The sequence below is a fragment of the Entelurus aequoreus genome, linkage group LG28 (genome assembly GCF_033978785.1).
Source record: "Entelurus aequoreus isolate RoL-2023_Sb linkage group LG28, RoL_Eaeq_v1.1, whole genome shotgun sequence".
Lineage (NCBI taxonomy): Eukaryota > Metazoa > Chordata > Actinopteri > Syngnathiformes > Syngnathidae > Entelurus > Entelurus aequoreus.
In genome coordinates this window covers 23,670,937-23,696,889 of record NC_084758.1, presented here as the reverse complement: position 1 = coordinate 23,696,889, position 25,953 = coordinate 23,670,937, and the positions used below count along the sequence as shown (strand labels likewise).

General features: G+C 40.3%; 1 protein-coding gene across 2 annotated transcripts in view; it reads right to left on the bottom strand.

The window, feature by feature from the left end:
* The window catches only part of glra4a (glycine receptor, alpha 4a), a 104,333-nt gene that overhangs the window by 53,853 nt on the left and 24,527 nt on the right, over window positions 1-25,953 (bottom strand). For both annotated transcript variants that reach the window (XM_062039727.1, XM_062039728.1), the window contains exon 2: window positions 450-577. In XM_062039727.1, the coding sequence (XP_061895711.1) occupies window positions 450-577 (128 nt within the window). The remainder of the gene's footprint in view (window positions 1-449; window positions 578-25,953) is intronic.

Here is a 25,953-nt window from a genome sequence, read left to right as displayed (position 1 = left end):
TCCCAGTCGTAAAGAGAGTGTTTTATTTTTACATTTATCTAATACCAGTGGTTAACTGATTTTCACATCTGAATAACAGTTGAGAATGTTAAAGTGTTTACTAAAATATTGCCGGAATAGTTCATAGAGGTTATATGATTGCAACAGTTTGACTTAGGAACAGGTATTTTTTTTATTGACATTGGTTTTCTGCTATACCAGAGATGGATTTGTGTCTTGGAGGTGAGAAAGCACAAGTTTTCCTGTCAACCATAGAGAAAAACAGTATTTTTTTCCCAAGGAATGAGTCTAGCTTTGTTCATATTCACTCCTGGACGTACAAATGCTTGGTCCACGTTCTGGCCCTCACGTCGCCAATTTGCTCCGCTTTGTTTTCCCATGTTTGGGCAATCGGCCGGAATTTGAGGAGCTCTGCTGGCAGACCTGTCAGCCCTGGCTCACACCCTTACCTTTGAAGTTGGGTCTGATGCGGGCATCGTAGCCCGATGTTCTACCCATGAGCTTGTCCAGGAAGTCTGAAGGCGACAGCTGTGGTACCCTGCTGGGGGGCTTTATCTCCTCCTTACAGGAGCTCAGTCTGACAGGTTGATGGAGGAAATGCATAGAAGAGAAGGACATGGGTGGTAATTGAGATGCTGTAAATTAGCTGACAAAAGTCAACCCACTGGAAACATTTTTTTTTCTCTTTCGTCTTTGTAAATTGTTGTACATTCATTAAGGAATGGGGTCGGCAACCCAAAATGTTGAAAGAGCCAAACTGGACCAAAAATACAAGAAACAAATCTGTCTGGAGAAGCCTTATATACGTGTTTTAATGAAGGCAAACATAACGTAAGTGTCTATATTAGCTATATTAGCCTACTATCAAAATGACTATGTGTCGCAGGCTGACCCAAATCTTGGTTGACAGTAATGTTAAAATGTAATATTTATTCTACACATTTTTGCAACATTGGAAAACATTAGTAAAACTTCTCAGAGGGTGAGATAACTCCTGGAAGTTACTGGCTTAGAATGGCCAAAGGTATAGATGTGTGTGTCCAAGGTAAAAGAAACGGCAGGCTGTCTTCTTCTAATAGAATTTGAATTTAAATAAATGGATTACACTTGTATAGCGCTTTTCTACCTTCAAGGTACTCAAAGCGCTTTGGCACTATTTCCACATTCACCCATTCACACACACACTGATGGCGGGAGCTGCCATGCAAGGCCCTAACCTGACCCATCAGGAGCAAGGGTGAAGTGTCTCGCCCAAGGACACAGCGGACGTGGCTAGGATGGCGGAAGCTGGGATCGAACCTGGAACCCTCAAGTTGCTGGCACAGCCCCTCCACCACCCGAGCCACGCCGTCCCCATTTATTACAATCTTTGGCAAGCTGGGTTACGTTTACTGTGGTCTGGAACAACATGGCACACAAATGCAGCCAATATTACAAACAATGTGTCATGAAACATGCAAATATAAATTAAATACACAGAGGACATAAGTGAAGGAAATGAAACAAGCTCAAATATACCTATCAACGAGGCATAATGATGCAATATGTACATACAGCTAGCCTAGATAGTCAGGTCGGGCTTATACCGCCACGGGTAAGATGTACCCCCGTGCTACCTGCCGCATTCGGGCAGATGGGGCTCGTAAACCTGGTAGGCAGCCCATCTATCAATCAATCAATCAATCAATGTTTAGTTATATAGCCCTAAATCACAAGTGTCTCAAAGGGCTGTACAAGCCACAACGACATCCTCAGTACAGAGCCCACATACGGGCAAGGAAAACTCACCCCAGTGGGACGTCAATGTGAATGACTATGAGAAACCTTGGAGAGGACCGCATATGTGGGTAACCCCCCCCCCCCTCTAGGGGAGACCGAAAGCAATGGATGTCGAGTGGGTCTGACATAATATTGTGAAAGTCCAACACATCAGCGAAAGTCCAGTCCTAGGAGAAGGAAATCTCCAATCTCAAAACCACCGCTGCCTTGTGGTCAACCCACTTGAGGGTAAGGCTAAGGGAGTAAACCTCGACAGAAAATCAGGAGCCGGAGTCCTAAAGGCGGTTTGATGTTGTAGCGTCATTCCGGCAACTCCTGCGGCGTCGCTGGTGCCAAGTTGTATCGACACTCGTCGCTCCCTTGGATCCACCAGCCATGCGGAGAGGGGGGGCTTGCTGCCTGGACAACAGCTTGCCCTCCATAGTTCCATGCCCAGGCCGTGTAGATCCACTGGAGAGGTCACTCCAGCAGATACCGGTTCTAAGCCCATCCTATTGGCCAAGGAAACAGGTGCCTGAGGCCATCTCCGTCCGTGGGAGGGACCATCCCAGTGAGACCCCCCGCCCCTTTTTGGATCTACCCCATCGTCTCCCGAGGCGGAAGGATGCCGACGGAGATAGCATGTTAGCATCGATTAGCTTGCAGTCATACACTGACCTGCCTGATTAGCACTCCACACAAGTCAATAACGTCAACAAAGCTCACATTTGTGCGTTCACGCACAGCATAAAACGTTTGGTGGACGAAATGAGACAAATAAGGAGTGGCATGAAACACGTCTTTCTGTGGCAGCTTCAGAGAAAATTATACATGTAAACAAACTGTTGGGTCACAGTCCACACAACTACGGTGAGTTCAAGGACCACCAAAATTAGTCGGACAAAACGGCGCTCGCCAAATACTCTCATCAGTGAAGCGTAAACACAAACATTGTACATTGGGCTTTCTTAACAGTTAGGAAGGTTTGTGTCATCTTTGTCCTACAGAAACCATATTAAAACAAAAAATATTTTTTTCCCCCAATTTTCCTACATATTTGACAAAGCTCCAGGGAGCCACGGGTTGCTGACCCCCATCCTGAGGAACATTTGTCCAAAATGTCTTGCTAAGAGAACAATTTAAGATTTTAGTTGGATTAATGCATTGAAAGAAAGATCCCCTATCATGCACTAAAATAAAATACCAATCTAACTGTAATACTGTATGTGTTCCGAGAGCCTGTTCGAGCACTAAATTTAAGAAAAAAAAAACTTTTATCGATTATTTTAGTAATCGAGTAATCCATCGATTAGTTCGTTCGATTAATCAAGTAATCGGATAAAACGTGCTTTATAGCCTAAATGCATATTTTCTTAGGGAAAATTCTTTAAATTAACATGCCATCAACATTGAAAGTGCACATTTAACGTGTGCATTCATTTTACGGCACCCACATACCACCACTCTCATGTGCGCTCAAGAGCTCTGTTGCATTTGACGTCACATCCGTTTTTCTTCTTGGCGGCTTAATTCACACAATGGTCGAGCAGCTTGAGCGTAGAATTAAATCAATTGAGAGTGAGTGTAGAGTTTGAACAGAAAATGTCGTATTGCTGTTCTGTTCATGGGTGTTCCAGTCGTTCAAATAGAGAGATAGGAAAGAGCTTTAATAGAGTCCCGAAAGAAGTGGTTCATAAAGGTAATAAAGTCAGGGAAAAAATAAAGTGCGCCGAAGGAAATGGCTCTTAAAAATATCGCTGTCATCATTTTTTGGAATACAATCGGACCGCTTGTGTCTGCAGTGATTACTTTGTAAAATGTTTGTTTGAACATTTGATTTGTTATAGAAACTTTCTGGGATGCAAGCGAGTTTATTCTTTACTATATTAGTAGTGTTTGATGGCAGAACTAAACGTACAAAAAGGACACGAGATGGCATTAGTTTGTGTTCTTTTGTGGTTGCTATGACTAAATATAACTAGGAAGACCTGCCTGTGCAAATAAACTAAGGTCATGTTAAGTCCTAGTAATAAATATTGTAATTGTAAATCCAATCTACCGTATTTTCATTGTCCATTTTCATAACAACATTTCATAGTGCTTTGCGGACTTGGAGAAGGCATTCGACCGTGTCCCTCGGGAAGTCCTGTGGGGAGTGCTCAGAGAGTATGGGGTATCGGACTGTCTGATTGTGGCGGTCCGCTCCCTGTATGATCAGTGTCAGAGCTTGGTCCGCATTACCGGCAGTAAGTCAGACACGTTTCTAGTGAGGGTTGGACTCCGCCAAGGCTGCCCTTTGTCACCGATTCTGTTCATAACTTTTATGGACAGAATTTCTAGGCGCAGTCAAGGCGTTGAGGGGATCCGGTTTGGTGGCTGCAGGATTAGGTCTCTGCTTTTTGCAGATGATGTGGTCCTGATGGCTTCATCTGGCCAGGATCTTCAGCTCTCACTGGATCGGTTCGCAGCTGAGTGTGAAGCGACTGGGATGAGAATCAGCACCTCCAAGTCCGAGTCCATGGTTCTCGCCCGGAAAAGGGTGGAGTGCCATCTCCGGGTTGGGGAGGAGATCTTGCCCCAAGTGAAGGAGTTCAAGTACATCGGAGTCTTGTTCACGAGTGAGGGAAGAGTGTATCGTGAGATCGACAGGCGGATCGGTGCGGCGTCTTCAGTAATGCGGACGCTGTATCGATCCGTTGTAGTGAAGAAGGAGCTGAGCCGGAAGGCAAAGCTCTCAATTTACCGGTCGATCTACGTTCCCATGCTCACCTATGATCATGAGCTTTGGGTCATGACCGAAAGGACAAGATCACAGGTACAAGCGGCCCTAATGAGTTACCTCCGCCGGGTGGCGGGGCTCTCCCTTAGAGATAGGGTGAGAAGCTCTGTCATCCGGGGGGAGCTCAAAGTAAAGCCGCTGCTCCTCCACATCGAGAGGAGCCAGATGAGGTGGTTCGGGCATCTGGTCAGGATGCCACCCGAACGCCTCCCTAGGGAGGTGTTTAGGGCACGTCCGACCGGTAGGAGGCCACGGGGATGACCCAGGACACGTTGGGAAGACTATGTCTCCCGGCTGTCCTGGGAACGCCTCGGGATCCCCCGGGAAGAGCTGGACGAAGTGGCTGGGGAGAGGGAAGTCTGGGCTTCCCTGCTTAGGCTGCTGCCCCCGCGACCCGACCTCGAATAAGCGGAAGAAGATGGATGGATGGATGGCATTTTCATAACAGAAACTTGTGCAGGAAAGCCAAGTTCTGACCACATTATAGCGTTTTTGGTGATATTTGATAGCATCAAGAACATTTTTTTAATAGAATTAATAAAGCAGATGAATAAATCTCTAGTAGGCTAAAAAGCATGTATTGAATCTTGATATCGCTAACAAACATTGCTGAACAACAGGGTCATCTATAGCCAAATAATGAGACAAAGTATGACATTCACACCATAAAAACAACTGCAGACCTGAATTGTAGATGAGACTGATATTTGGAGCAGGAAATCAACTGCAAACAAACGTATCATTTTTCTCATTAGCGTCACGATCACAGCAGCACGGCACTCGTTATGTCAATTAAATACGTTACTTAGCGATGCACAAATAAATCCAACTTTGTCTTTCACCGATTAATGTTTAATTTGTGGACCCTCAGATGTAAAGACATGATGTGCCTCCAATTTTTACATCTACTTCGGTGATGATGAATGGTTTAAATCTTTCGAAAATTATTTTTATTAAGAGTGTATCAATCCACTCCATCCCATTTTGAATATATATTTTTTAATGACAGCTTATATATTTGCCTGTAAACCTTTCAAAATACACCCACATTTGCACTGTTGCAGGTAAATAAACCACAGCCTAATGTGACTCTAGACCACAGGTGTCAAACTCAAGGCCCGGGGGCCAGATGTGGCCCGCCACTTTGTTTTGTTTGGCCGTCGAAAGCCTGGAAATAATATGTATCAATAAAGTACTGTAACTTTTCTAACTAAAAGTGTTCTTTCTTTCTATTTTGGGAGAAAAACAATACATGTACTCCATGTAATTGCAAATTATGTTAACTTAAATGTTGTCTCATTATGTAAATATGTATTATGTAGCATTCAAACCATTTTTAAATAGAAATAAGTACTAATAGTAATGATTTCAAAGCAAGTTATCCATCAAATTGTGCAATGTAAAAGTAACAATAGATTTCATGGTTAAATTTTGAAATTTACTGTGGTTTTTACAGCATTTTTCTCTAAATGAAAAAAAACAGTACTTTTTTTTTTTAACTAATAAACTGTGGTGCCGTTTTGGCATTTACAGTAATACACCGAAAAATCTACAATTGTTGGTTTGCGGTATAAAACAAACAAAGTGGCAGCTCAGGTGCCAAAATGTTACTGTAAAATTGCATTTTTTTTTATTTACTGTAAAAAAACAAATGTAAATTTTACAGAAAAATTCTGGCAACTGAGCTGCCTTTTTTTTTTACCATAAAAACAGCAGTACTGTTTTTCTATTTACAGGAATATACACACAATTTTGAGGGGAAATCATTGCAATTTACCATATTTTTTTTAACATTTAAGTAAAAAAAAATCTCCTAATAAAATGCATTAAAACACGGTGTTATAATAGTATTCACTGTTAGAAGCGGCCCTCTGGAGCCAAACATAACTGCGATGTGGCCCTCAGTGAAAACGACTTTAACACCTCTGCTCTCGACCATCACCTGATCATCTTGGTCACGTGATTGCAACCCAGCTATTGCAGCGGCAGTGCGAAAACTATGTCCATGTATTTAAAGTTCCAGGCACTCCATGCGGTCTGGACTTGATCAATTTTAATTAGTTACACTCAAATGATTAATCGAAGAAAAATAACATAAATCAAAGCTTTTTTCCAATGGAATTAATTGATTATTAATTGGAGCACTCATCTCCTTTACTTGTTATACTGTCGCTTTTGAAGTTGTGTCTTTTTGTGACTACATGAAAGAAAGAAAGAAAACCCTAATGCCTCATGCTTTGCTACACATCTTAAAATAAAGCTCTGCTAACTATCCGGCAGTCTGCTACAGACGTGGGAGCCGTGAGTTTGAAAGCTTAGATTTTCTAAGCTAACCTTGCATTACATACAGTCGTGGTCAAAAGTTTACATACACGTGTAAAGAACATAATGTCATGGTTGTCTTGAGTTTCCAATAATTTCTACAACTCTTATTTTTTTGTGATAGAGTGATAGGAGCACATACTTGTTGGTCACAAAAAACATTCATGAAGTTTGGTTCTTTTATGAATTTATTATGAGTCTACTGAAAATGTGACCAAATCTGCTGGGTCAAAAGTATACATACAGCAACGTACATTATCAATTTTGGTGATGTACAAAAGTTACGATCAAATCAAATTAGCTTCATGGCATGGACTCTTAACTTCATGTGAGTGATTATGATTGACGACACCTGTTGACTTCTCTGAGCCCATTTAAATAGGGCTCATGTGATGTAGTCATTAGACTCGGTTACAAACGCGACAATGGGAAAGTCAAAGGAACTCAGCACAGATCTGAAAAAACTAATAATTGACCTGAAAAAGTCAGGAAAGTCACTTGGAGCCATTACAAAGCAGCTTTAAGGTCCCAAGAGCAACTGTGCAGACAATTGTTCGTAAGTATAAAGTGCATGGCACAGTTTTGTCACTGCCACGATCAGGAAGAAAACGCAAGCTATCTGCTGAGAGAAAATTGGTCAGGATGCGCCTTATTGCAGTGAAACTTGCCAATGGACATGTAACCAAATATTAACCTTGCTGTATGTATACTTTTGACCCAGCAGATTTGGTCACATTTTCAGTAGACCCATAATAAATTCATAAAAGAACCAAACTTCATGAATGTTTTTTGTGACCAACAAGTATGTGCTCCAATCACTCTATCACAAAAAAAAATTGGGTCGTAGAAATGATTGGAAACTCAAGACAGCCATGACATTATGTTCTTTACAAGTGTATGTAAACTTTTGACCACGACTGTAGCTGTTAAAATGTAACACTGTAGCTCACGTAGCTACGCTAGTGTTGCTAACGCTTGTGTTTCACTCCTTAATGTTACGCCGTTGTGTGTAACGTGGTATATCATTATTACGTTGGACAAGTGCAAAGTTAAAGTGTAAATGTAAAACGTGGATAAAGCGCACATTAGCACTTGTTGGAGACACACACAGCTACAATTACACACATGTTGTGTTCCCAGTCGGGCTTACTAAAAGCACATTTAAACTGTCTAAATTACAACATTGCAATGCACCATTTTGGGACCTTTGACACTTATTGGAAATTGTTCATAAATACTATAATCTGGGACCATTACATCATTCTAAAACCATAAACAGGGAAGCAACGATAAACCATAAAGGGGGTTGGGGGGACTACAATGATGATTCATGTAATGTGAGAAAGGAGGACAGATGGGATATTTTTTACAGGAGTTAATGGCTACAAAAAAGGACCCATGTTGGCAAAAAATTGAAGTAATTGGTTGGTTCTCCACTTGAGAGCGATTAAATTACGGGTAAAGAACAAATCAAGAGAGCATAGAATTAAATAAATTGAGAGTGAGTGTAAATTTTGAGCAGAAAATGTCATATTGCTGTTCTGTTCTTGGGTGTTCCAGTCGTTCAAATAGAGAGATAGGAAAGAGCTTTTGTAGAGTCCCGAAAGAAGTGGTTGTTAAAGGTAATAAAGTCAGGAAAAAATCGAAAGTGCGTAGAAGGACATGGCCTTAAAAAATATCACTTTCATCATCTTGTGAAATACAATCGGGCCGCTTGTGTCTGCAGTGATCACTTTGTAAAATGTTTGTTTTGAAAATGTTCATTAATACTATAATCTGGGACCATCATTCTAAAACCATAAACAGCGAAGCAACAATAAACCATAAAGGGGGTTGGGGGGACTACAATGATGATTCATGTAATGTGCGAAAGGAGGACAGATGGGATATTTTTTACAGGAGTTAATGGCTACAAAAAAGGACCCATGTTGGCAAAAAATTGAAGTAATTGGTTGGTTCTCGACTTGAGAGCGATTAAATTACAGGTAAAGAACAAATCAAGAGAGCATAGAATTAAATCAATTGAGAGTGAGTGTAGATTTTGAGCAGAAAATGTCATATTGCTGTTCTGTTCTTGGGTGTTCCAGTCGTTCAAATAGAGAGATAGAAAAGAGCTTTCATAGAGTCCCGAAAGAAGTGGTTCTTAAAGGTAATAATGTCAGGGAAAAATCGAAAGTGCGTAGAAGGACATGGCCTTAAAAAATATCACTTTCATCATCTTGTGGAATACAATCGGGCCGCTTGTGTCTGCAGTGATCACTTTGTAAAATGTTTGTTTTGAAAATGTTCATAAATACTATAATTGGGACCATTATATCATTCTAAAACCATAAACAGGGAAGCAACAATAAACCATAAAGGGGTTGGTGCGACTACAATGATGATTAATGTAATGTGAGAAAGGAGGACAGATGGGATATTTTTTACAGGAGTTAATGGCTACAAAAAAGGACCCATGTTGGCAAAAATTGAAGTAATTGGTTGGTTCTCGACTTGAGAGCGATTAAATTACGGGTAAAGAACAAATCACGAGAGCATAGAATTAAATCAATTGAGAGTGAGTGTAGATTTTGAGCAGAAAATGTCGTATTGCTGTTCTGTTCTTGGGTGTTCCAGTCGTTCAAATAGAGAGATAGAAAAGCGCTTTCATAGAGTCCCGAAAGAAGTGGTTCTTAAAGGTAATATTGTCAGGGAAAAATCGAAAGTGCGTAGAAGGACATGGCCTTAAAAAATATCACTTTCATCATCTTGTGGAATACGATCGGGCCGCTTGTGTCTGCAGTGATCACTTTGTAAAATGTTTGTTTTGAAAATGTTCATAAATACTATAATTGGGACCATTACATCATTCTAAAACCATAAACAGGGAAGCAACAATAAACCATAAAGGGGTTGGTGCGACTACAATGATGATTCATGTAATGTGAGAAAGGAGGACGGATGGGATATTTTTTACAGGAGTTAATGGCTACAAAAAAGGACCCATGTTGGCAAAATTTGAAGTATTTAGTTGGTTCTCGACTTGAGAGCGATTCAATTACGGGTAAAGATTAAATCAAGAGAGCATAGAATTAAATCAATTGAGAGTGAGTGTAGATTTTGAGCAGAAAATGTCATATTGCTGTTCTGTTCTTGGGTGTTCCAGTCGTTCAAACAGAGAGATAGAAAAGAGCTTTCATAGAGTCCCGAAAGAAGTGGTTCTTAAAGGTAATAATGTCAGGGAAAAATCGAAAGTGCGTAGAAGGACATGGCCTTAAAAAATATCACTTTCATCATCTTGTGGAATGCAATCGGGCCGCTTGTGTCTGCAGTGATCACTTTGTAAAATGTTTGTTTTGAAAATGTTCATAAATACTATAATCTGGGACCATCATTCTAAAACCATAAACAGCGAAGCAACAATAAACCATAAAGGTTGTTTTAAGGGTTTTAGTCCTAAATGATCTCAGTAAGATATTAGCTCGTTGCTGAGATTTGATGACCTATATTGAGTAAAACATGCTTGAAACTAGAATATCAACTGTTGCAAAGCTATGTCATCAACACTCACAAGTATAAAAGTACTTTTTTTAAAGTAATAATTTCTTATTTCAAGCATGAAAAAAAAAATCATGACTTTGACACAATTGTGTCTCATAATTAAAACATGACAGCCAAATGGACTGTTTTATTTTCAATGAAGCAATAGAACATAAGTACTCATATAGTAGTACAGTTGGCACAGTACAGTAAACTGACAGTTAATATTTAAACATTTAACATGTGACATTTCTAACAATTTTGAACAGAAATAGTTCATGCACATTCAGATACATTTTTCAAAATTACAATTAAAATAATGTTGGCCAGGGGCCAGGTTGTATATATGCGCACTAATTGACTGAAAGAGCACGCACTTGGCGTGATGATGAAAATGCATTTTTAGACCATATGATTTACCTAGGAGACCCCGAGAGTAACAAGCGGTTGCCTTGTTGCCTTTCCATTAAGAACAATACATTTGTTGTTAATATAAGTTTGCTGGTTTCAAGAAATGTAATGCCGAGCACATATCATTATGTCAAGACTATGGCACTAGCATTTACTTAATTTAAGAATATTTTTCAACATATTGAGCAAAAAGGTCTCTTTTTTTTTCTACCAAGAAAAGTGCACTTGTTATTAGTGAGAATATTCTTATTTTAAGGTACTTTTGGGTTAATTGAAGTTAGCTAATTTTACTTGTTTTGGAAAGTCTTGACAAGCCAAATTTTCTTGTTCTATTGGCAGATAAATTTGCTTAGTTCAAATAAAATACCCCTCATTTTTGTATTTTTTTTCTTGTTTTTGAACACTGACTTTTTGCAGTGAGGACAGATGGGATATTTTTTACAGGAGTTAATGGCTACAAAAAAGGACCCATGTTGGCAAAAATTGAAGTAATTGGTTAGTTCTTGACTAAAGAGACCGATTCAATTACGGGTAAAGAACAAATCAAGAGACAATTATGCTAATTATGATTTTATACCACATAGAGCTTATATATGTGGAAAAGATTTAGCTGGCTTTTGCAAGTGTTAATTAAATAACAAATGTTAGTCTGCTATAATTGTGCAAAGGCACTCTTCAGGGCTCCTAATTAAGTGGAGGGATCGTGTTTGTTTTGGTCGACATGACACTTGGTATGACTGATAGTTGCACACGCCGTTTCAATCAAGCCTCATATGACCTTTTACTGTTTCTGCTCTCATGCGCCGGCCCGGCTGCTGCGGGGTAAAAACAGCCTTCAGTCCTCCTTAAATATTCAAAATGATCCCTTCCCCTTCTAACGAACGCCACCTCGGCTCTGGGAACTAGGAAACGCTTCATCCTGGGAGAAGAAGGGCCGTCTTTCACCCGTGCCTGCTCGCGGTGCACAGTAAAGCATGCGACCGTGACATGCCCACGCTACCGGCTGAAATGAAAAGCCAAGCCCATGAATAATAAATGCACGCTGAAGTGTACCTAGTGTGCGTCAGCTTTACAGTAAACATTTCACCTACTGTAGCCGGCTAATGCTTAACAGTAAGGGTAGACAAATGTGACACCTTTTTTTTAAGATTTAAGGTTTAAACCTGACAGGAGTTTTATTATCCCCATTGAAATGCAATTATTCTTACTCTAAAAGAAACATAGAGTGGAGTCATGTTTCTTTGAATTGTGAGCATCCGGCCGTTAAGTTTGACATTGTTAATGGACAAAATCATCAGGTTCTTGTTTGTTTTTACGGGCCTTTTTATGACACTCCATTGATTGCACCCAAGGTGACATTGTGTTAGCGTGTGCAATACAATAAAACGCTTTGTATCACACAACGGCATAGGTGAGAATATGGTAATGTGACGCCATATGCTATTTTGATGCAATCATATCGTTGTTTTGTTGGCAACTTATTGACGAGAGCGCCATTTTGGCTCAGAGGGCTTAAATTCAGTGGTGTCAAACTCATTTTATCCCAGGGGCCGCATGGAGGAAAATCTATTCCCACGTGGGCCGGACTGGTAAAATCATGGCATGATAACTTAAAAATAAAGACAACTTCAAAATAGTTTTCTTTGGCCAAAAATAGAACAAGCATATTCTGAAAATGTACACATGACAAATAATCCTCTTGGCAAAACACTTCAAATTAGTGGAAAAAAATTGTTGCCGTTTCCAAAACACCACATAGTGTTTTTACAAAGCCATTAAACTTAAAGCACTTTCTGTTCAGCATTATCATGTAGGCAGTTCATTAAAGACGTGTTTGGAAAAGCAACCGAGTGTTTCCTCAAACCACCACATTGGTGACACCCACAACTGCCACAACACATTCATTTACCATCATTCAAATATTACAATTCCAATACAACCAAAACAATGATCAAAATGACAGCTGAATTAAAGGAAACATAACTAGATACTCAGTTACAGCTCTTTTTATAGCTCAGTTACAGCTCTTTTTATTAACAAATATGTGTTATATGTGTTTTATGTTGCACGATTGCACCAAGAAAAATTCCTAGTTTGTGAACCCGTCCTCAAACAATGGCAAAACTATTCTGATTCTGATTCTGATTCTACAAACGTAACCCATGTTAACATGGTAGATTTAATCATGAAATAGAACAAACAACTAATGTAGAAACACACATTTTTACAATGGAGTTCAGGATGCACATCGGGCTGTCAACAAACTGAGAGCGCTGCACCGGAAATCTAACTACAAAGATGATGGTCACGTTGACTTTGCATGTTATTGTTTCGTTATTTTTTATCTGCTGAGTGCATAATTTACAATAAAAAAAAAGGTATTGTGCGTTGCTAGAGCATTAGTCTGTTGCCAGCCAAAACCGACGCTGATTGGAGTAGCGGCAGCCAATCCAAAGGGCGCTTAAAGTCAACTGACACGTCTTCTTTAAACAGTGTAATGTGTGACATGGGTTACACTTGAATTGCTATTGCGACATCCTGTGGACACATTTAGAACAGCAGTTTCTTTCATTAAAAAAATTGCAGCTCATGTTCTACTTAAACTTATTTTGCGGGCCGTGGGCCAGATTAAACCTGTTCGCGGGCCGTACGTTTGACACCCCTGGCTTAAGTGCTGTCGTGTCTTTGTGCTGTGTGCAATTAGGGCAATGAGGTGTTGGAGACCCGCCTCCATCATTGACATTAAATCTGACCAAGCAGTTCAGGCCGATTGAACTTCACCAACAGTGAGAGGAACATCTGTCCCCTGGAAAAACACTCTGAATTAGGGAGACTTATGACTTATTTCCTCCTATTGCTGTGGAGGTGGTCAACATACATTGTATGGCACTGGACTGTACAACTTTGTGTGGATTGTGAATTTACTACAGGAAATGGCAGCATATTAAAAACATTGAATTAGTGATAGGTTTTTCCTAGTGAGAAACTGAAGTCCCATGTAAACATTAGCGATGGATACGTGATACATATTCCTTCATAAACAAGACAAAGGAACACATTTCCAACCAAGGCAGATCACTGTACCAAATTTGGGATATGTCGATCGATCGGCCACCGAATCGTATCGGCCGATTTTCGTGAAAAAAAATATGTGATCATCAGAGTGTTATTGTTTATCGCAAATGCCGATCCCCTCTGGCTGACATTTTATTTATTTGTAGTCCCCCGGCTGACAAGCAGCTAGCAGCTAATTAAGTGTCTCTATACAGTGTGGAGCCACTTCTCTAAACTATTAATAATCACCTCAATTATGGAAAATAAACTGCATTTATTTGTATTTAAGTATCATTATCAAGTATTGCTATTACTGAAGAACAAGGCTCACCACGTTACACACAGAGGACGAGAATAAGGAACTAACCTAAATATTGTGTTGATATTGGTAAACCTCCAATTGCACTCACTATGAATATATTGAAAAATGAATAGGTAATACATGTGACTGGTATGGTTATTCGTATCGGATGGTATCGGAATCGGCAGCATAAAACTCTGGTCTCAATATCTCTATTCCAAACACAGGGCTGGGCAAAAAAAAAAAAAAATCAGGATTAATTATAAAAAAATATTATATTTCATATATCAGTACTTAAATTGATTTAGACAAAGTTTAGCTGGCAGACTTTGGTTAAAATGACAGTTAAATCTATATGTCACACAACTTTGTCTGACACTTGTTAGGTAGGCCAGCAAAGTAAACGCTAACAGTCTTACAGAGTTGGGACCGCATCCTTCAGATGTCCGACATTCCTCCGCTTTTAATGCTCCCGTATCACAGATATAGCGTCATAAAAACAAGATCTGCTTTGCAAAATCAGCAAGGTGTTCATATTTTTAACAGGCACAGGAGGAACTATTCCAACACCTTACAGATTTTTGATGCGAGTGGCGGTGCTGACTCGCATCCTCCAGAAAAACACGAGTGATGACGTCATGACTATGTCGACGAATCGTTGCACTCCTAATTGACATTACCAATACTGAACAGATATTACTGTTTTTGACTGTAGCGAATATACTTTAAAATCTGATGTCGACCTCATTTGCTTAGCAGAAGTCACATGAGTTAAACTTAATTACATAGATACAATTTTTTACACCCAGCTATATGTTTGGAGGAGAAAAGGTGAGGCCTTTAATCCCAGGAACACCAGGCCTACCGTCAAGCATGGTGGTGGTAGTATTATGCTCTGAGCCTGTTTTGCTGCCAATGGAACTGGTGCTTTACAGAGAGTAAATGGGACAATGAAAAAGGAGGATTACCTCCAAATTTTTCAGGACAACCTAAAATCACCAGCCCGGAGGTTGGGTCTTGGGCGCAGTTGGGTGTTCCAACAGGACAATGACCCCAAACACACGTCAAAAGTGGTAAAGGAATGGCTAAATCAGGCTCGAATGAAGGTTTTAGAATGGCCTTCCCAAAGTCCTGACTTAAATGTGTGGGCAATGCTGAAGAAACAAGTTCATGACAGTGAACCAACAAATTTAGCTGAACTGCACCAATTTTGTCAAAAGGAGTGGTCAAAACTTTAACCAGAAGCTTGTGGATGGCTACCAAAAGCGCCTTATTGTAGTGAAACTTGCCAAGGGACATGTAACCAAATATTAACATTTCTGTATGTATACTTTTGACCTAACAGATTTGGTCACATTTTCAGTAGACCCATAATAAATTTCTAAAATCATGAATGTTTTTTGTGACCAACAAGTATGTGCTCCAATCACTCTATCACGAACAAATAAGAGTTGTAGAAATGATTGGAAACTCAAGACAGCCATGACATTATGTTCTTTACAAGTGTATGTAAACTTTTGACCACGACTGTATATACATATATTTGCATGCATGCATGAATACATACATACATACAGTATATATATATATATATATATATATATATAGTTTGGCTGCAAATCCTCAAAGTTGCCAAGACATAAAATAAGTGTCAACAGGTAGCAGTCATCAAAAATCCAGCACTGAAGTGAAGTCTCTTAACCTTTTGCTGGACATTAGTGGAGTGCAAGTGTTTTTTGGCGACAGTCTTCTTCTACACAGCGCACAAATTCAAGTATTAGACTCCTCAGACCATGTACTTCCATAAACCCCCTGTGCTATGACCTCCGGTTTGCTGGCAGAGTCTTTTGTCCACACATTAGTCAGATGACTGGTTGTCCTTGACAGGTGGGGCAAAGCATTAAAGTGTAATTATATCAAAATATATACACTTAGCTGGGGAGGAAGAAAAAAAACAACAGTAGCCAAACTGACCTTTAAACTCAGAACTTGGAGCTTTGAAAAGGTGTACTGGTACAAATGTTCGTAATCAGAACATTCCATGAACAAATACAGTGCAGCTCAGACTTTGGCTCGCCAGAGTCACCGACCAGGGGTAATCGTCAATTCTCCTGAATGGGAACCCTTCTCCCCAGTAAAATACGTAAACAAATTAAGACCAGTGGTTAAGACGAAAGCAGTGTGCCACCATTGCTCAGTGGCTCTGTGGTTAGAGTGTCCGCCCTGAGACTGGAAGGTCGAGTCATACCAAAGACTATAAACATGGGACCCATTGCCTCACTGCTTGGCACTCAGCATCAAGGGTTGGAATTGGGGGTTAAATCACCAAAATGATTCCCGAGCGTGGCCACCGCTGCTGCTCACTGCTCCCCTCACCTCCCAGGTAGTGAACATGAGGATGGGTCGATTTCAGAGGTGTGAGACTATCGTTGGGACTTTAAAGGCCTACTGAAACCCACTACTACCGACCATGCAGTCTGATAGTTTATATATCAATGATGAAATCTTAACATTGCAACGCATGCCAATACGGCCGGGTTAGATTACTAAAGTGTAATTTTAAATTTCGCGCAAAATATCCTGCTGAAAACGTCTCGGTATGATGACGCCTGCGCGTGACGTCACGGATTGTAGCGGACATTTTGGGACAGCATTGTGGCCAGCTATTAAGTCGTCTGTTTTCATCGCACAATTCCACAGTATTCTGGACATCTGTGTTGGTGAATCTTTTGCAATGTGTTCAATGAACAATGGAGACAGCAAAGAAGAAAGCTGTAGGTGGGAAGCGGTGTATTTCGGCCGGCTGCAGCAACACAAACACGTAGCCGGTGTTTCATTGTTTACATTCCCGAAAGATGACAGTCAAGCTGTGGAGAACTGGGACAACAGAGACTCTTACCAGGAGGACTTTGAGTTGGATACGCAGACGTGGTACCGTGAGTACGCATGAGCTGCGGCTTCCAAACATTTGATTGCTTGCCCGTACGTGCGTGCCGCTATGTCCATGTCACGTACGTAACTTTGGGGACTTTGGGGAAATATATGTGCTGTATGAACTTTGGGGAGGTGAACGGTTCTTTGGGCTGTGGGATTGAGTGTGTTGTGCGGGTGTTTGATTTGTATTGGCGGGTTATATGGACGGGAGGGGGGAGGTGTTTGTTATGCGGGATTAATTTGTGGCATATTAAATATAAGCCTGGTTGTGTTGTGGCTAATAGAGTATATATATGTCTTGTGTTTATTTACTGTTGTAGTCATTCCCAGCTGAATTTTAGGTCCCACCCGCCTCTCACAGCATCTTCCCTATCTGAATCGCTTCCACTGCCCTCTAGTCCTTCACTCTCACTTTCCTCATCCACAAATCTTTCATCCTCGCTCAAATTAATGGGGAAATCGTCGCTTTCTCGGTCCGAATCGCTCTCGCTGCTGGTGGCCATGATTGTAAACAATGTGCAGATGTGAGGAGCTCCACAACCTGTGACGTCACGCGCGTATCGTCTGCTACTTCCGGTACCGGCAAGGCTTTTTTACCAGCGACCAAAAGTTGCGAACTTTATCGTCGATGTGCTCTACTAAATCCTTTCAGCAAAAATATGGCAATATCGCGAAATGATCAAGCATGACACATAGAATGGACCTGCTATCCCCGTTTAAATAAGAACATCGCATTTCAGTAGGCCTTTAACTTTAACTTTAGATATGGGTGCAAGCTGGAACTATTAATGTTGCAATCAAGTAACTTTAATTAAATAAAATAACAATTTCATGTTGTCTGTATCATTGCACTTTCCTAAAAATAAAGTTTTTTCCTCAATTGAGCCGTGACCGTGGTGTTGCATACTGTCCCACCCATAGTGTAATATATTGCCAGATTAAAGGAGGTCATGTTGGCTGTCATTTTTTTCAATAAAAACCTGGTGGCCAACTTTTGGAGTCAAACAGAGTAAAACGATTCAAATTCAAGCAAGAGCCGGAATTAAATCATTGGTGTGTAATTGAATCCACCTCACAGGGAGACAGGAGGACAATGTAACGCTGTACTGTATGTCAAACAGGATTATAGTTTAAAAGCCTGCCTGTCTTGCCTTCCCCACCCCTCCCCTGAAATGCCTCAAGGATTTATGCAGCCATTGGGCTTTGTTTTCCAGAAAAACTGCAAGACATGCAATGCGTGTCCGGCCCCTTGAGAGGCTCTTAGAAGTAAGACATCACCCCGAGAGAAAGGGAGGGGGAAAAAAAGTGTACAAAGCAAATTGGGCCGTTTTATGACTTGTCACTAGGATTCACAGATGTTTCAACTGTGGCTTTGAAATAGCAGAAATGACACCAATGTGGTTTTAAACGGTTTATCAACTTGAATGATGTAGTTGGGACTTGAAACTGGTGTGTCCTTGAGTGACTTTAAAGCCTAAGGAGAAACATCAGGCATCTTTAAGGCATTTTGTGTTTGTTTAACGATGGAACTGAACCAAAGAAGCACTGGTTAGTCTTGAATCGACAACGAATGCAGTCAAGACGACAAGCATGTTTATAAAAATACATGTGAAACTCTTACCGCATACAGAACTTTAAGGGTGTGTTCACACCTGTTTGGTCTGGGTAAAAAACTTCAGGTGCGTTTGATCTTCTAGTACTCTTCAGTTACCGTATTTTCGGAGTATAAGTCGCACCGGCCGAAAATGCATAATAAAGAAGGGAAAAAACATATATAAGTCACACTGGAGTATAAGTCGCATTTTTGGGGGAAATTTATTTGATAAAACCGAACACCAAAAATAGACATTTGAAAGGCAATTTAAAATAAATAAAGAATAGTGAACAACAGGCTGAATAAGTGTACGTTATATGAGGCATAAATAACCAACTGAGAACGTTCCTGGTATGTTAACGTAACATATTATGGTAAGAGTCATTCAAATAACTATAACATATAGAACATGCTATACGTTTACCAAACAATCTGTCACTCCTAATCGCTAAATCCCATGAAATCTTATACGTCTAGTCTCTTACGTGAATGAGCTAAATAATATTATTTGATATTTTACGGTAATGTGTTAATAATTTCACACATAAGTCGCTCCTGAGTATAAGTCGCACCAAACTATGAAAAAAACTGCGACTTATAGTCCGAAAAATACGGTAATTTAGTGAAGTTGTGAATGATTTTTGCGATCACCCGAACAAACAAGTTGTCCGCCTGAGATATGAGTCTCTCTGCCTGCGGGTAAAATCTTGTGCAATTTTAAGACTAAAATGATGAGTGAAAAAGGTTATAATAAACTATATTGCCAAAAGTATTTGGCCACCTGCCTTGACTCACATATGAACTTGAAATGCCATCCCATTCCTATCCCATAGGGTTCAATATGATTTCGGTCCACCTTTTGCAGCTATTACAGCTTCAACTCTTCTGGGAAGGCTGTCCACAAGGTGTGTTTATAGGAATTTTCCACCATTCTCCCAAAAGCGCATTGGTGAGGTCACACACTGATGTTGGTCGAGAGGGCCTGGCTCTCAGTCTCCATTCCAATTCTTCCCAAAGCTGTTCTATCGGGTTCAGGTCAGGACTCTGTGCAGGCCAGTCAAGTTCATCCACACCAGACTCTGTCATCCATGTCTTTATGGACCTTGCTTTGTGCACTGGTGCACAGTCATGTTGGAAGAGGAAGGAGCCCGCTCCAAACTGTTCCCACAAGGTTGGGAGCATGGAATTGTCCAAAATGTTTTGATCCTGGAGCATTCAAAGTTCCTTTCACTGGAACTAAGGGGCCAAGCCCAACTCCTGAAAAAAAAACCCACACCATAATTCCTCCTCCACCAAATGTCACATTCGGCACAATGCAGTCTGAAATGTACCGTTCTCCTGGCAACCTCCAAACCCAGAATATTTAGGAGCGAGGAAATTTCACAACTGGATTTGTTGCACAGGTGGCATCCTATGACAGTTCCACGCTGGAAATCACGGAGCTCCTTAGAGCGGCCCATTCTTTCACAAATGTTTGTAGAAACAGTCTCCATGCCTAAGTGCTTGATTTTATACACCTGTGGCCGGGCCAAGTGATTAGGACACCTGATTCAGATCATTTGCATGGGTGGCCAAATACTTTTGTCAATATAGTGTACTTTTAAACTGTCAATCAACATATTTGCCAAGTTGCCACACATTAGAACAATCTGCAATAATCTTCTTTCAATAATATTTGGGTCTATGTGGACAGCGTCCTCACTTGGACTACTGAAAATCTGCTTTGTGAAGACACAGAGCTTTTGTCTAGATCACGTTGCTGAACCGAACAAATAACCAATAAAAACGATACAGTGACCTGAGGTCATGCTGCTAAAATGCTGCATACACCGTCCTTGGCCACTTCGTTTTCAAATGCGGCAGACAGACCTCGTATTGCTGTCACCGGAAAAGTTCCTTCAGCCATTTCTCACTGTCCCCAATAAAACTTTTTGCAGATACCGTGCAGTGGTGTTTATTAGCGTGACTGTTTTCTGTAAACGTAGCCAGTTCTGATTAGCCAGCCAACCAAGGACGCAAGGCTCGGCAATTCTTATAGACGAACACGTCCATTACTCAAATGCAGAAGGAGAGAAAAAAATGTAAAACCTCAGCCTGTGGTTATGTTATTGCAGTAATTAAAACCTCAATGTCGATTTGATGTCGATTGATTGCGCAGCCCTTGCACAAATTATATTTTTGAGAAATGTATTTTAGTACTCTACATGTGTGAACACAGCCTTACAGGTACAATTACTGCAACAGGTAGATGTCTGGCTCACTGTGCTTGATGTACTTTGCTTGGTAGCAATTAATGGTAGTTTGTCTTTTGTTACGGGTTAAGATGTGGATAAGGATCAACTGTGTCCAGTCCAAAGTTTGATGAGTGACTTTTTGCATGGCTGTTTGTGCTCCTCAGGGGAATTAATGATTTTTTTGCTAAATCAAATTATGATCCTGAAAGATCTTCTTTGCCAGGGAACTAATGTCTGAGGGTCCTACCCTGTGTTGACTTGACTCTCGTTTATCTTTTGCAATCATACCAGGAGAGCAAGTGACAATGTGCATCAATACAGACCGTTTGTCCAGTCTTAGAACTTTTTCTGTAAACCACAGATAATGTAGTGGGATTTCTGAGTCATTTTGGATATGACTAAGATCTAAATAAGATACAAATAAACAGGTAGAGTTTAGACCTACCATGTTCCAGTCTAGGACAAAATCTGGGTCATATGGAATGTTCTCTGTATGACTCCTTTACCTCTTGGGCAGATTGCAATCATGCATCCATTTCCTATACCATTTGTTCCCTCTCTCCTATCCTACAGCCTGGACGGCTCACCAGTCAATCAGAAGGCTGACACACAGACATACATTCATGCTCACATTTGCACCTACAGGCAGTCGTAGGGTTTCACGCTTGATGGGTTCGGTTCAGTTAATACAGAGTCTAATAGTGCAATTCATTTGGTGAACTGTGAACACTACTGTATCTTTCAAACGTTCTTGTCACTCGAGGATCTTTGACTAGCATTTTTGCATTTGATCCTTTTAAAACATCAAAGTGATTCTGTCATATCCTTCTGAGCGAGCGTCCTCTGCAGTGAATGTGTTTTGCATAACCACCATTGTCCACCACCGGCGCTGAGATTATTATTCATACGTTTGTTATGTCTCGTCTCAATTACTGTAACATATTATTTTTTGGACTCCCTACTTCTAGCATTAAAATATTACAGTTGGTAAAAAATGCGGCTGCTAGACTTTAGACAAGGACAAGAAAGTTTGATAATACGCCTATTCTGGCTCACCTGCACCGGCTTCCTGTGCACTTAGGATGCGACTTTAAGGTTTTATTACTTGCGTATAAAATACTTACCGGTCTAGCTCCATCTTATCTTGCTGATGGTATTGTGCCATATGTCCCGGCCAGAACTCTGCGTTCTAAGAACTACGGTTTATCAGTGATTCCCAGAACCCCAAAAAAGTCTGTTTTCTGTTCGGGCTCCAGTACTGTGGAATGCCCTACCGGTAACAGTTAGAGATGCTACCTCAGCAGAAGCATTTAAGTCCTATCTTAAAACTAATTTAAATAGACCCCTTTTTAGACCAGTTGATCTGCCGTCTCTCTTTTCTGCTCTGCCCCGTTCTCCTGCATGGAGAGGTTATCAGTTTCCACGGAGGACGCGCTAGCTGTTCCAAATCGGGACCCGGGATGGACAACTCCTCTCTCTGAGTTTTTTCTTGTCCTGATATGGGATCCGAGCTGAAGATGTCGTGGTTTGTTCAGGCCTGTGAGACATTTGTGATTAAGGGCTATACAGTATAAGTCAACTTTGATTGATTGATTGATAACTATTTCCACTCAAAATGTGTAATTTTGGACAAAAGAAATGTCCACTGGGGAGGATACTGGCTCTTAGAACTAGGATATAGAGCAGAGGTAGGGAACCTATGCCTCTCAAGCCAGATGTGGCTCTTTTGATGACTGCATCTGGCTCTCAGATAAATCTTAGCTGACATTGCTTAACACGATAAATAATGAATAATTCCACTGGTAATCACAGTGTTAAAAATAACGTTAAAAATATAAAACATTCTCATGCATTTTAATCCATTCATCCATTTCTACCGCACCTGTTCAAGAAGTCGCATTATTGGTAAGAAGTATTTGATCTATTATTGGTTAGCCTCAGAATAACAATGTTATTAAAAATAATAAATGTTGTTCTTACTTAAAAATGCACACATTCAGTTGTATTTAGTGTGGAAAAATTATTATATGGCTCTCACGGAAATACATTTTAAAATATTTAGCTTTCATGGCTCTCTCAGCCAAAAAGGTTCCAGACCCCTGATATAGAGGATCTTTGATGAGTGTTTCTTCAGTACTGTAGGTCCTTACAAACAACAGCTGTTCCTATCACATAAAGGATCTTTGACTAGCATCTTTGCATGAGGTCCTGAATGACATAAAACACTCTATAAAGGATATTTGCTTTGTTTTTTGAAGCAGGTCATTTAAAAAAAACAAAAAGCAGAGTGCTTGACAGTGAAGGGAGATTTTCCAACCTCCTTGGTCCTTAGCTTTCTGAAAATATGGCCCAAAATATCCATGTTATTGGACTATGAGATGTAGCTCGTGCAAAAAGAATAGGATTGGCAAACACCCATTACCTTGTCGCTACGACTGTGATGACCCTAGGGCTGAATCTTAGCATCACTCTACAATACCCCGGGGTGCTACTCTTTGGTTAAAGGCACAAGTGGAGTCGCGCACACACACTGACTCACCTGCCAGCCCTCCGACTTCTCCTGCTTGTGATGCAATTCTGTGTGTGCATAGTCCCTGGGGCAAAACGCCATCTATAACCCTACTCCCTGTATCAGCAGCAATTAGGTACCATGGAAGAGTTGTTGTTCTAAGGCTAGAGTCCTATCAAGAAGGGAAAACATCTTCCCATAATTAGCTTTAAGTTAGCATACGTCTAATAGAAGTACAAGCTAGTGGCAGCTGGATATTGATTTGTTGGAAGTAGAAGAAGAGCATGCATGCTGTCAGAGGCTTTGATTCATGGTGACAGTGATGGGGGTGGACATATTCATCCACATTCATGTTGCTGCATGTAGCAAATGGAGGGCATTAATCACCACAGCCACTCTACCCCTCCTAATTACATGTTCACTGTACATGTGAGCGTAATCTACTTCTGTAAAAAGGAGCTATGGGGGATATTTCCCAGTGGCTTTAAAATGAGAGAAGAATGTGGGTGGTTGATTGTGGGTGGAAGATGCGTAGCGGAAAATGTGGAGACATTCATCAAGCGTCTTTATGTCCTGAAAATGCTCAAGCAGAAACTCAGAAGGGTGGAGACATACTCAGTGCAGATGTATTGCTTTATCTTATATACAATTCAATCTTACCTGCACCACAGGTTTTGTTAATCGATTTCCAGATTAACACAAATTTCCCAATATTTGCGATTCATCTGGTCACCCACAAAACTAAACAACTAATTTTACTTAATGTATTTGGTTGTGGCAGTGCACCATGGCAACATATTTTAAATGTAAAAACAAAATAAAGTGATATAACGTATTGTAACGTCCAGAAGAAGACACACGAAGTTCGACGCTCTTTTTGTTTTTTAGCTTTTATTGCCAATTTTTTGCTAACAACAGGCCCAATTCCAACAAGTATTACCTGCGTGCACACACGTTCGCCTCCGTAATTCACCCCCAGACACACAACAACATTTCCTCTATAAAAATGGGACCCGTTTCCTCCCTGCTTGGCACTCAGCATCAAGGGTTGGAGTTGGGGGTTAAATCACCAAAATGATTCCCGGGCGCGGCGCCGCTGCTGCCCACTGCTCCCCAAGGGGATGGGTCAAATGCAGAGGACAGATTTCACCACATCTAGTGTGTGTGTGACAATCATTGGTACTTTAATCTTTAATCTTAATCTTAATCATTCTCTCCCGACACGGTGTGTTCACAGACCATTGGAAAAATTTGCATCATAACACACCAACATACACAAAACACCACTGATCAACGCAACACCGTTGCCAAAACCGAATGTTGTGATGACATAAGCAGTACTCAAGGGGTTGTCTGGATCGGAGGCAGCATTTCCGCGATGTGGACGTACGTTATTGTATCCGGGATATAATAATAATAATAATAATAATTAATAACATCAAATTTAGATTGTTACTCAAACTGCTTTAGTAACATGGAATAAAAGCTAAGCAGAAGAAGTCTAGAGCCACTTTTGTCAGAGACTTTCGTTAAAACATGTCAAGACACTTCTCATACTAATAACACACTTCCGGCTTCACAATAACAGTGCTACGCTTTACATCCGGTCCAACCACCAAAACAATGAAAAATCGTACATTACGATCGTGCTCTGTCAAAGAGGTTTTGTAATGTAATGCGTGATATTTATGTCTAAATACATTTGTAATGGCATGGCAGATTAAAATAAAGCGTATATTCTTTTATAACCTGTTCTGATTGATAGGCCGCAATTACAGAATGTTTAGCAGACTAAATATTACAACTTATTAATAAATAGACAAGGTCAAAAAAATCATCATGCAGAGATATGAAGACCATTAACTTTCCAACATGTGATGTACAAAATATCAGAAACATTTATTTAGGTAGAAATCTCAAGAAACCAGTATCTAAACATGGTGTATGTAGCTCCTCTCCTCTGAATACAAGTGATCCTACAGCAGGAATACAAATTCTGTATTTCTACAAAATACAAAATCTGTCAAGACACTAACGCACTGCAGGTAATTTTTTTGTCATCGAAAGCATGTTCATATCTTTTTTGAGTTGAGCTGTTTAAAAATCATTTCATTAAAGAAAAGTAATTATCCAGTCATGGTAATATAAACAGAAAAATTATCTATCTAGGGCGGTGGTCCCCAACCTTTTTGTAGCTGCGGACCGGTCAACGCTTGAAAATTTGTCCCACGGACATCTGAGAGGATCACTTCGTCTGAAGTGGGGGGGGTTTGAGGTTGTTTTTTTGTTTTTTTTTCCATAAAGAAATACAATCATGTGTGCTTACGGACTGTATCCCTGCAGACTAGAAAATGAATTATTAATCTACTTGTTCATTTACTGTTAATATCCGCTTACTTTCTCTTTTAACATGTTCTATCTACACTTCTGTTAAAATGTAATAATCTCTTATTCTTCTGTTGTTTGGATACTTTACATTAGTTTTAGATGATACCACAAATTTGGGTATCAATCTGATACCAAGTCGTTACAGGATCA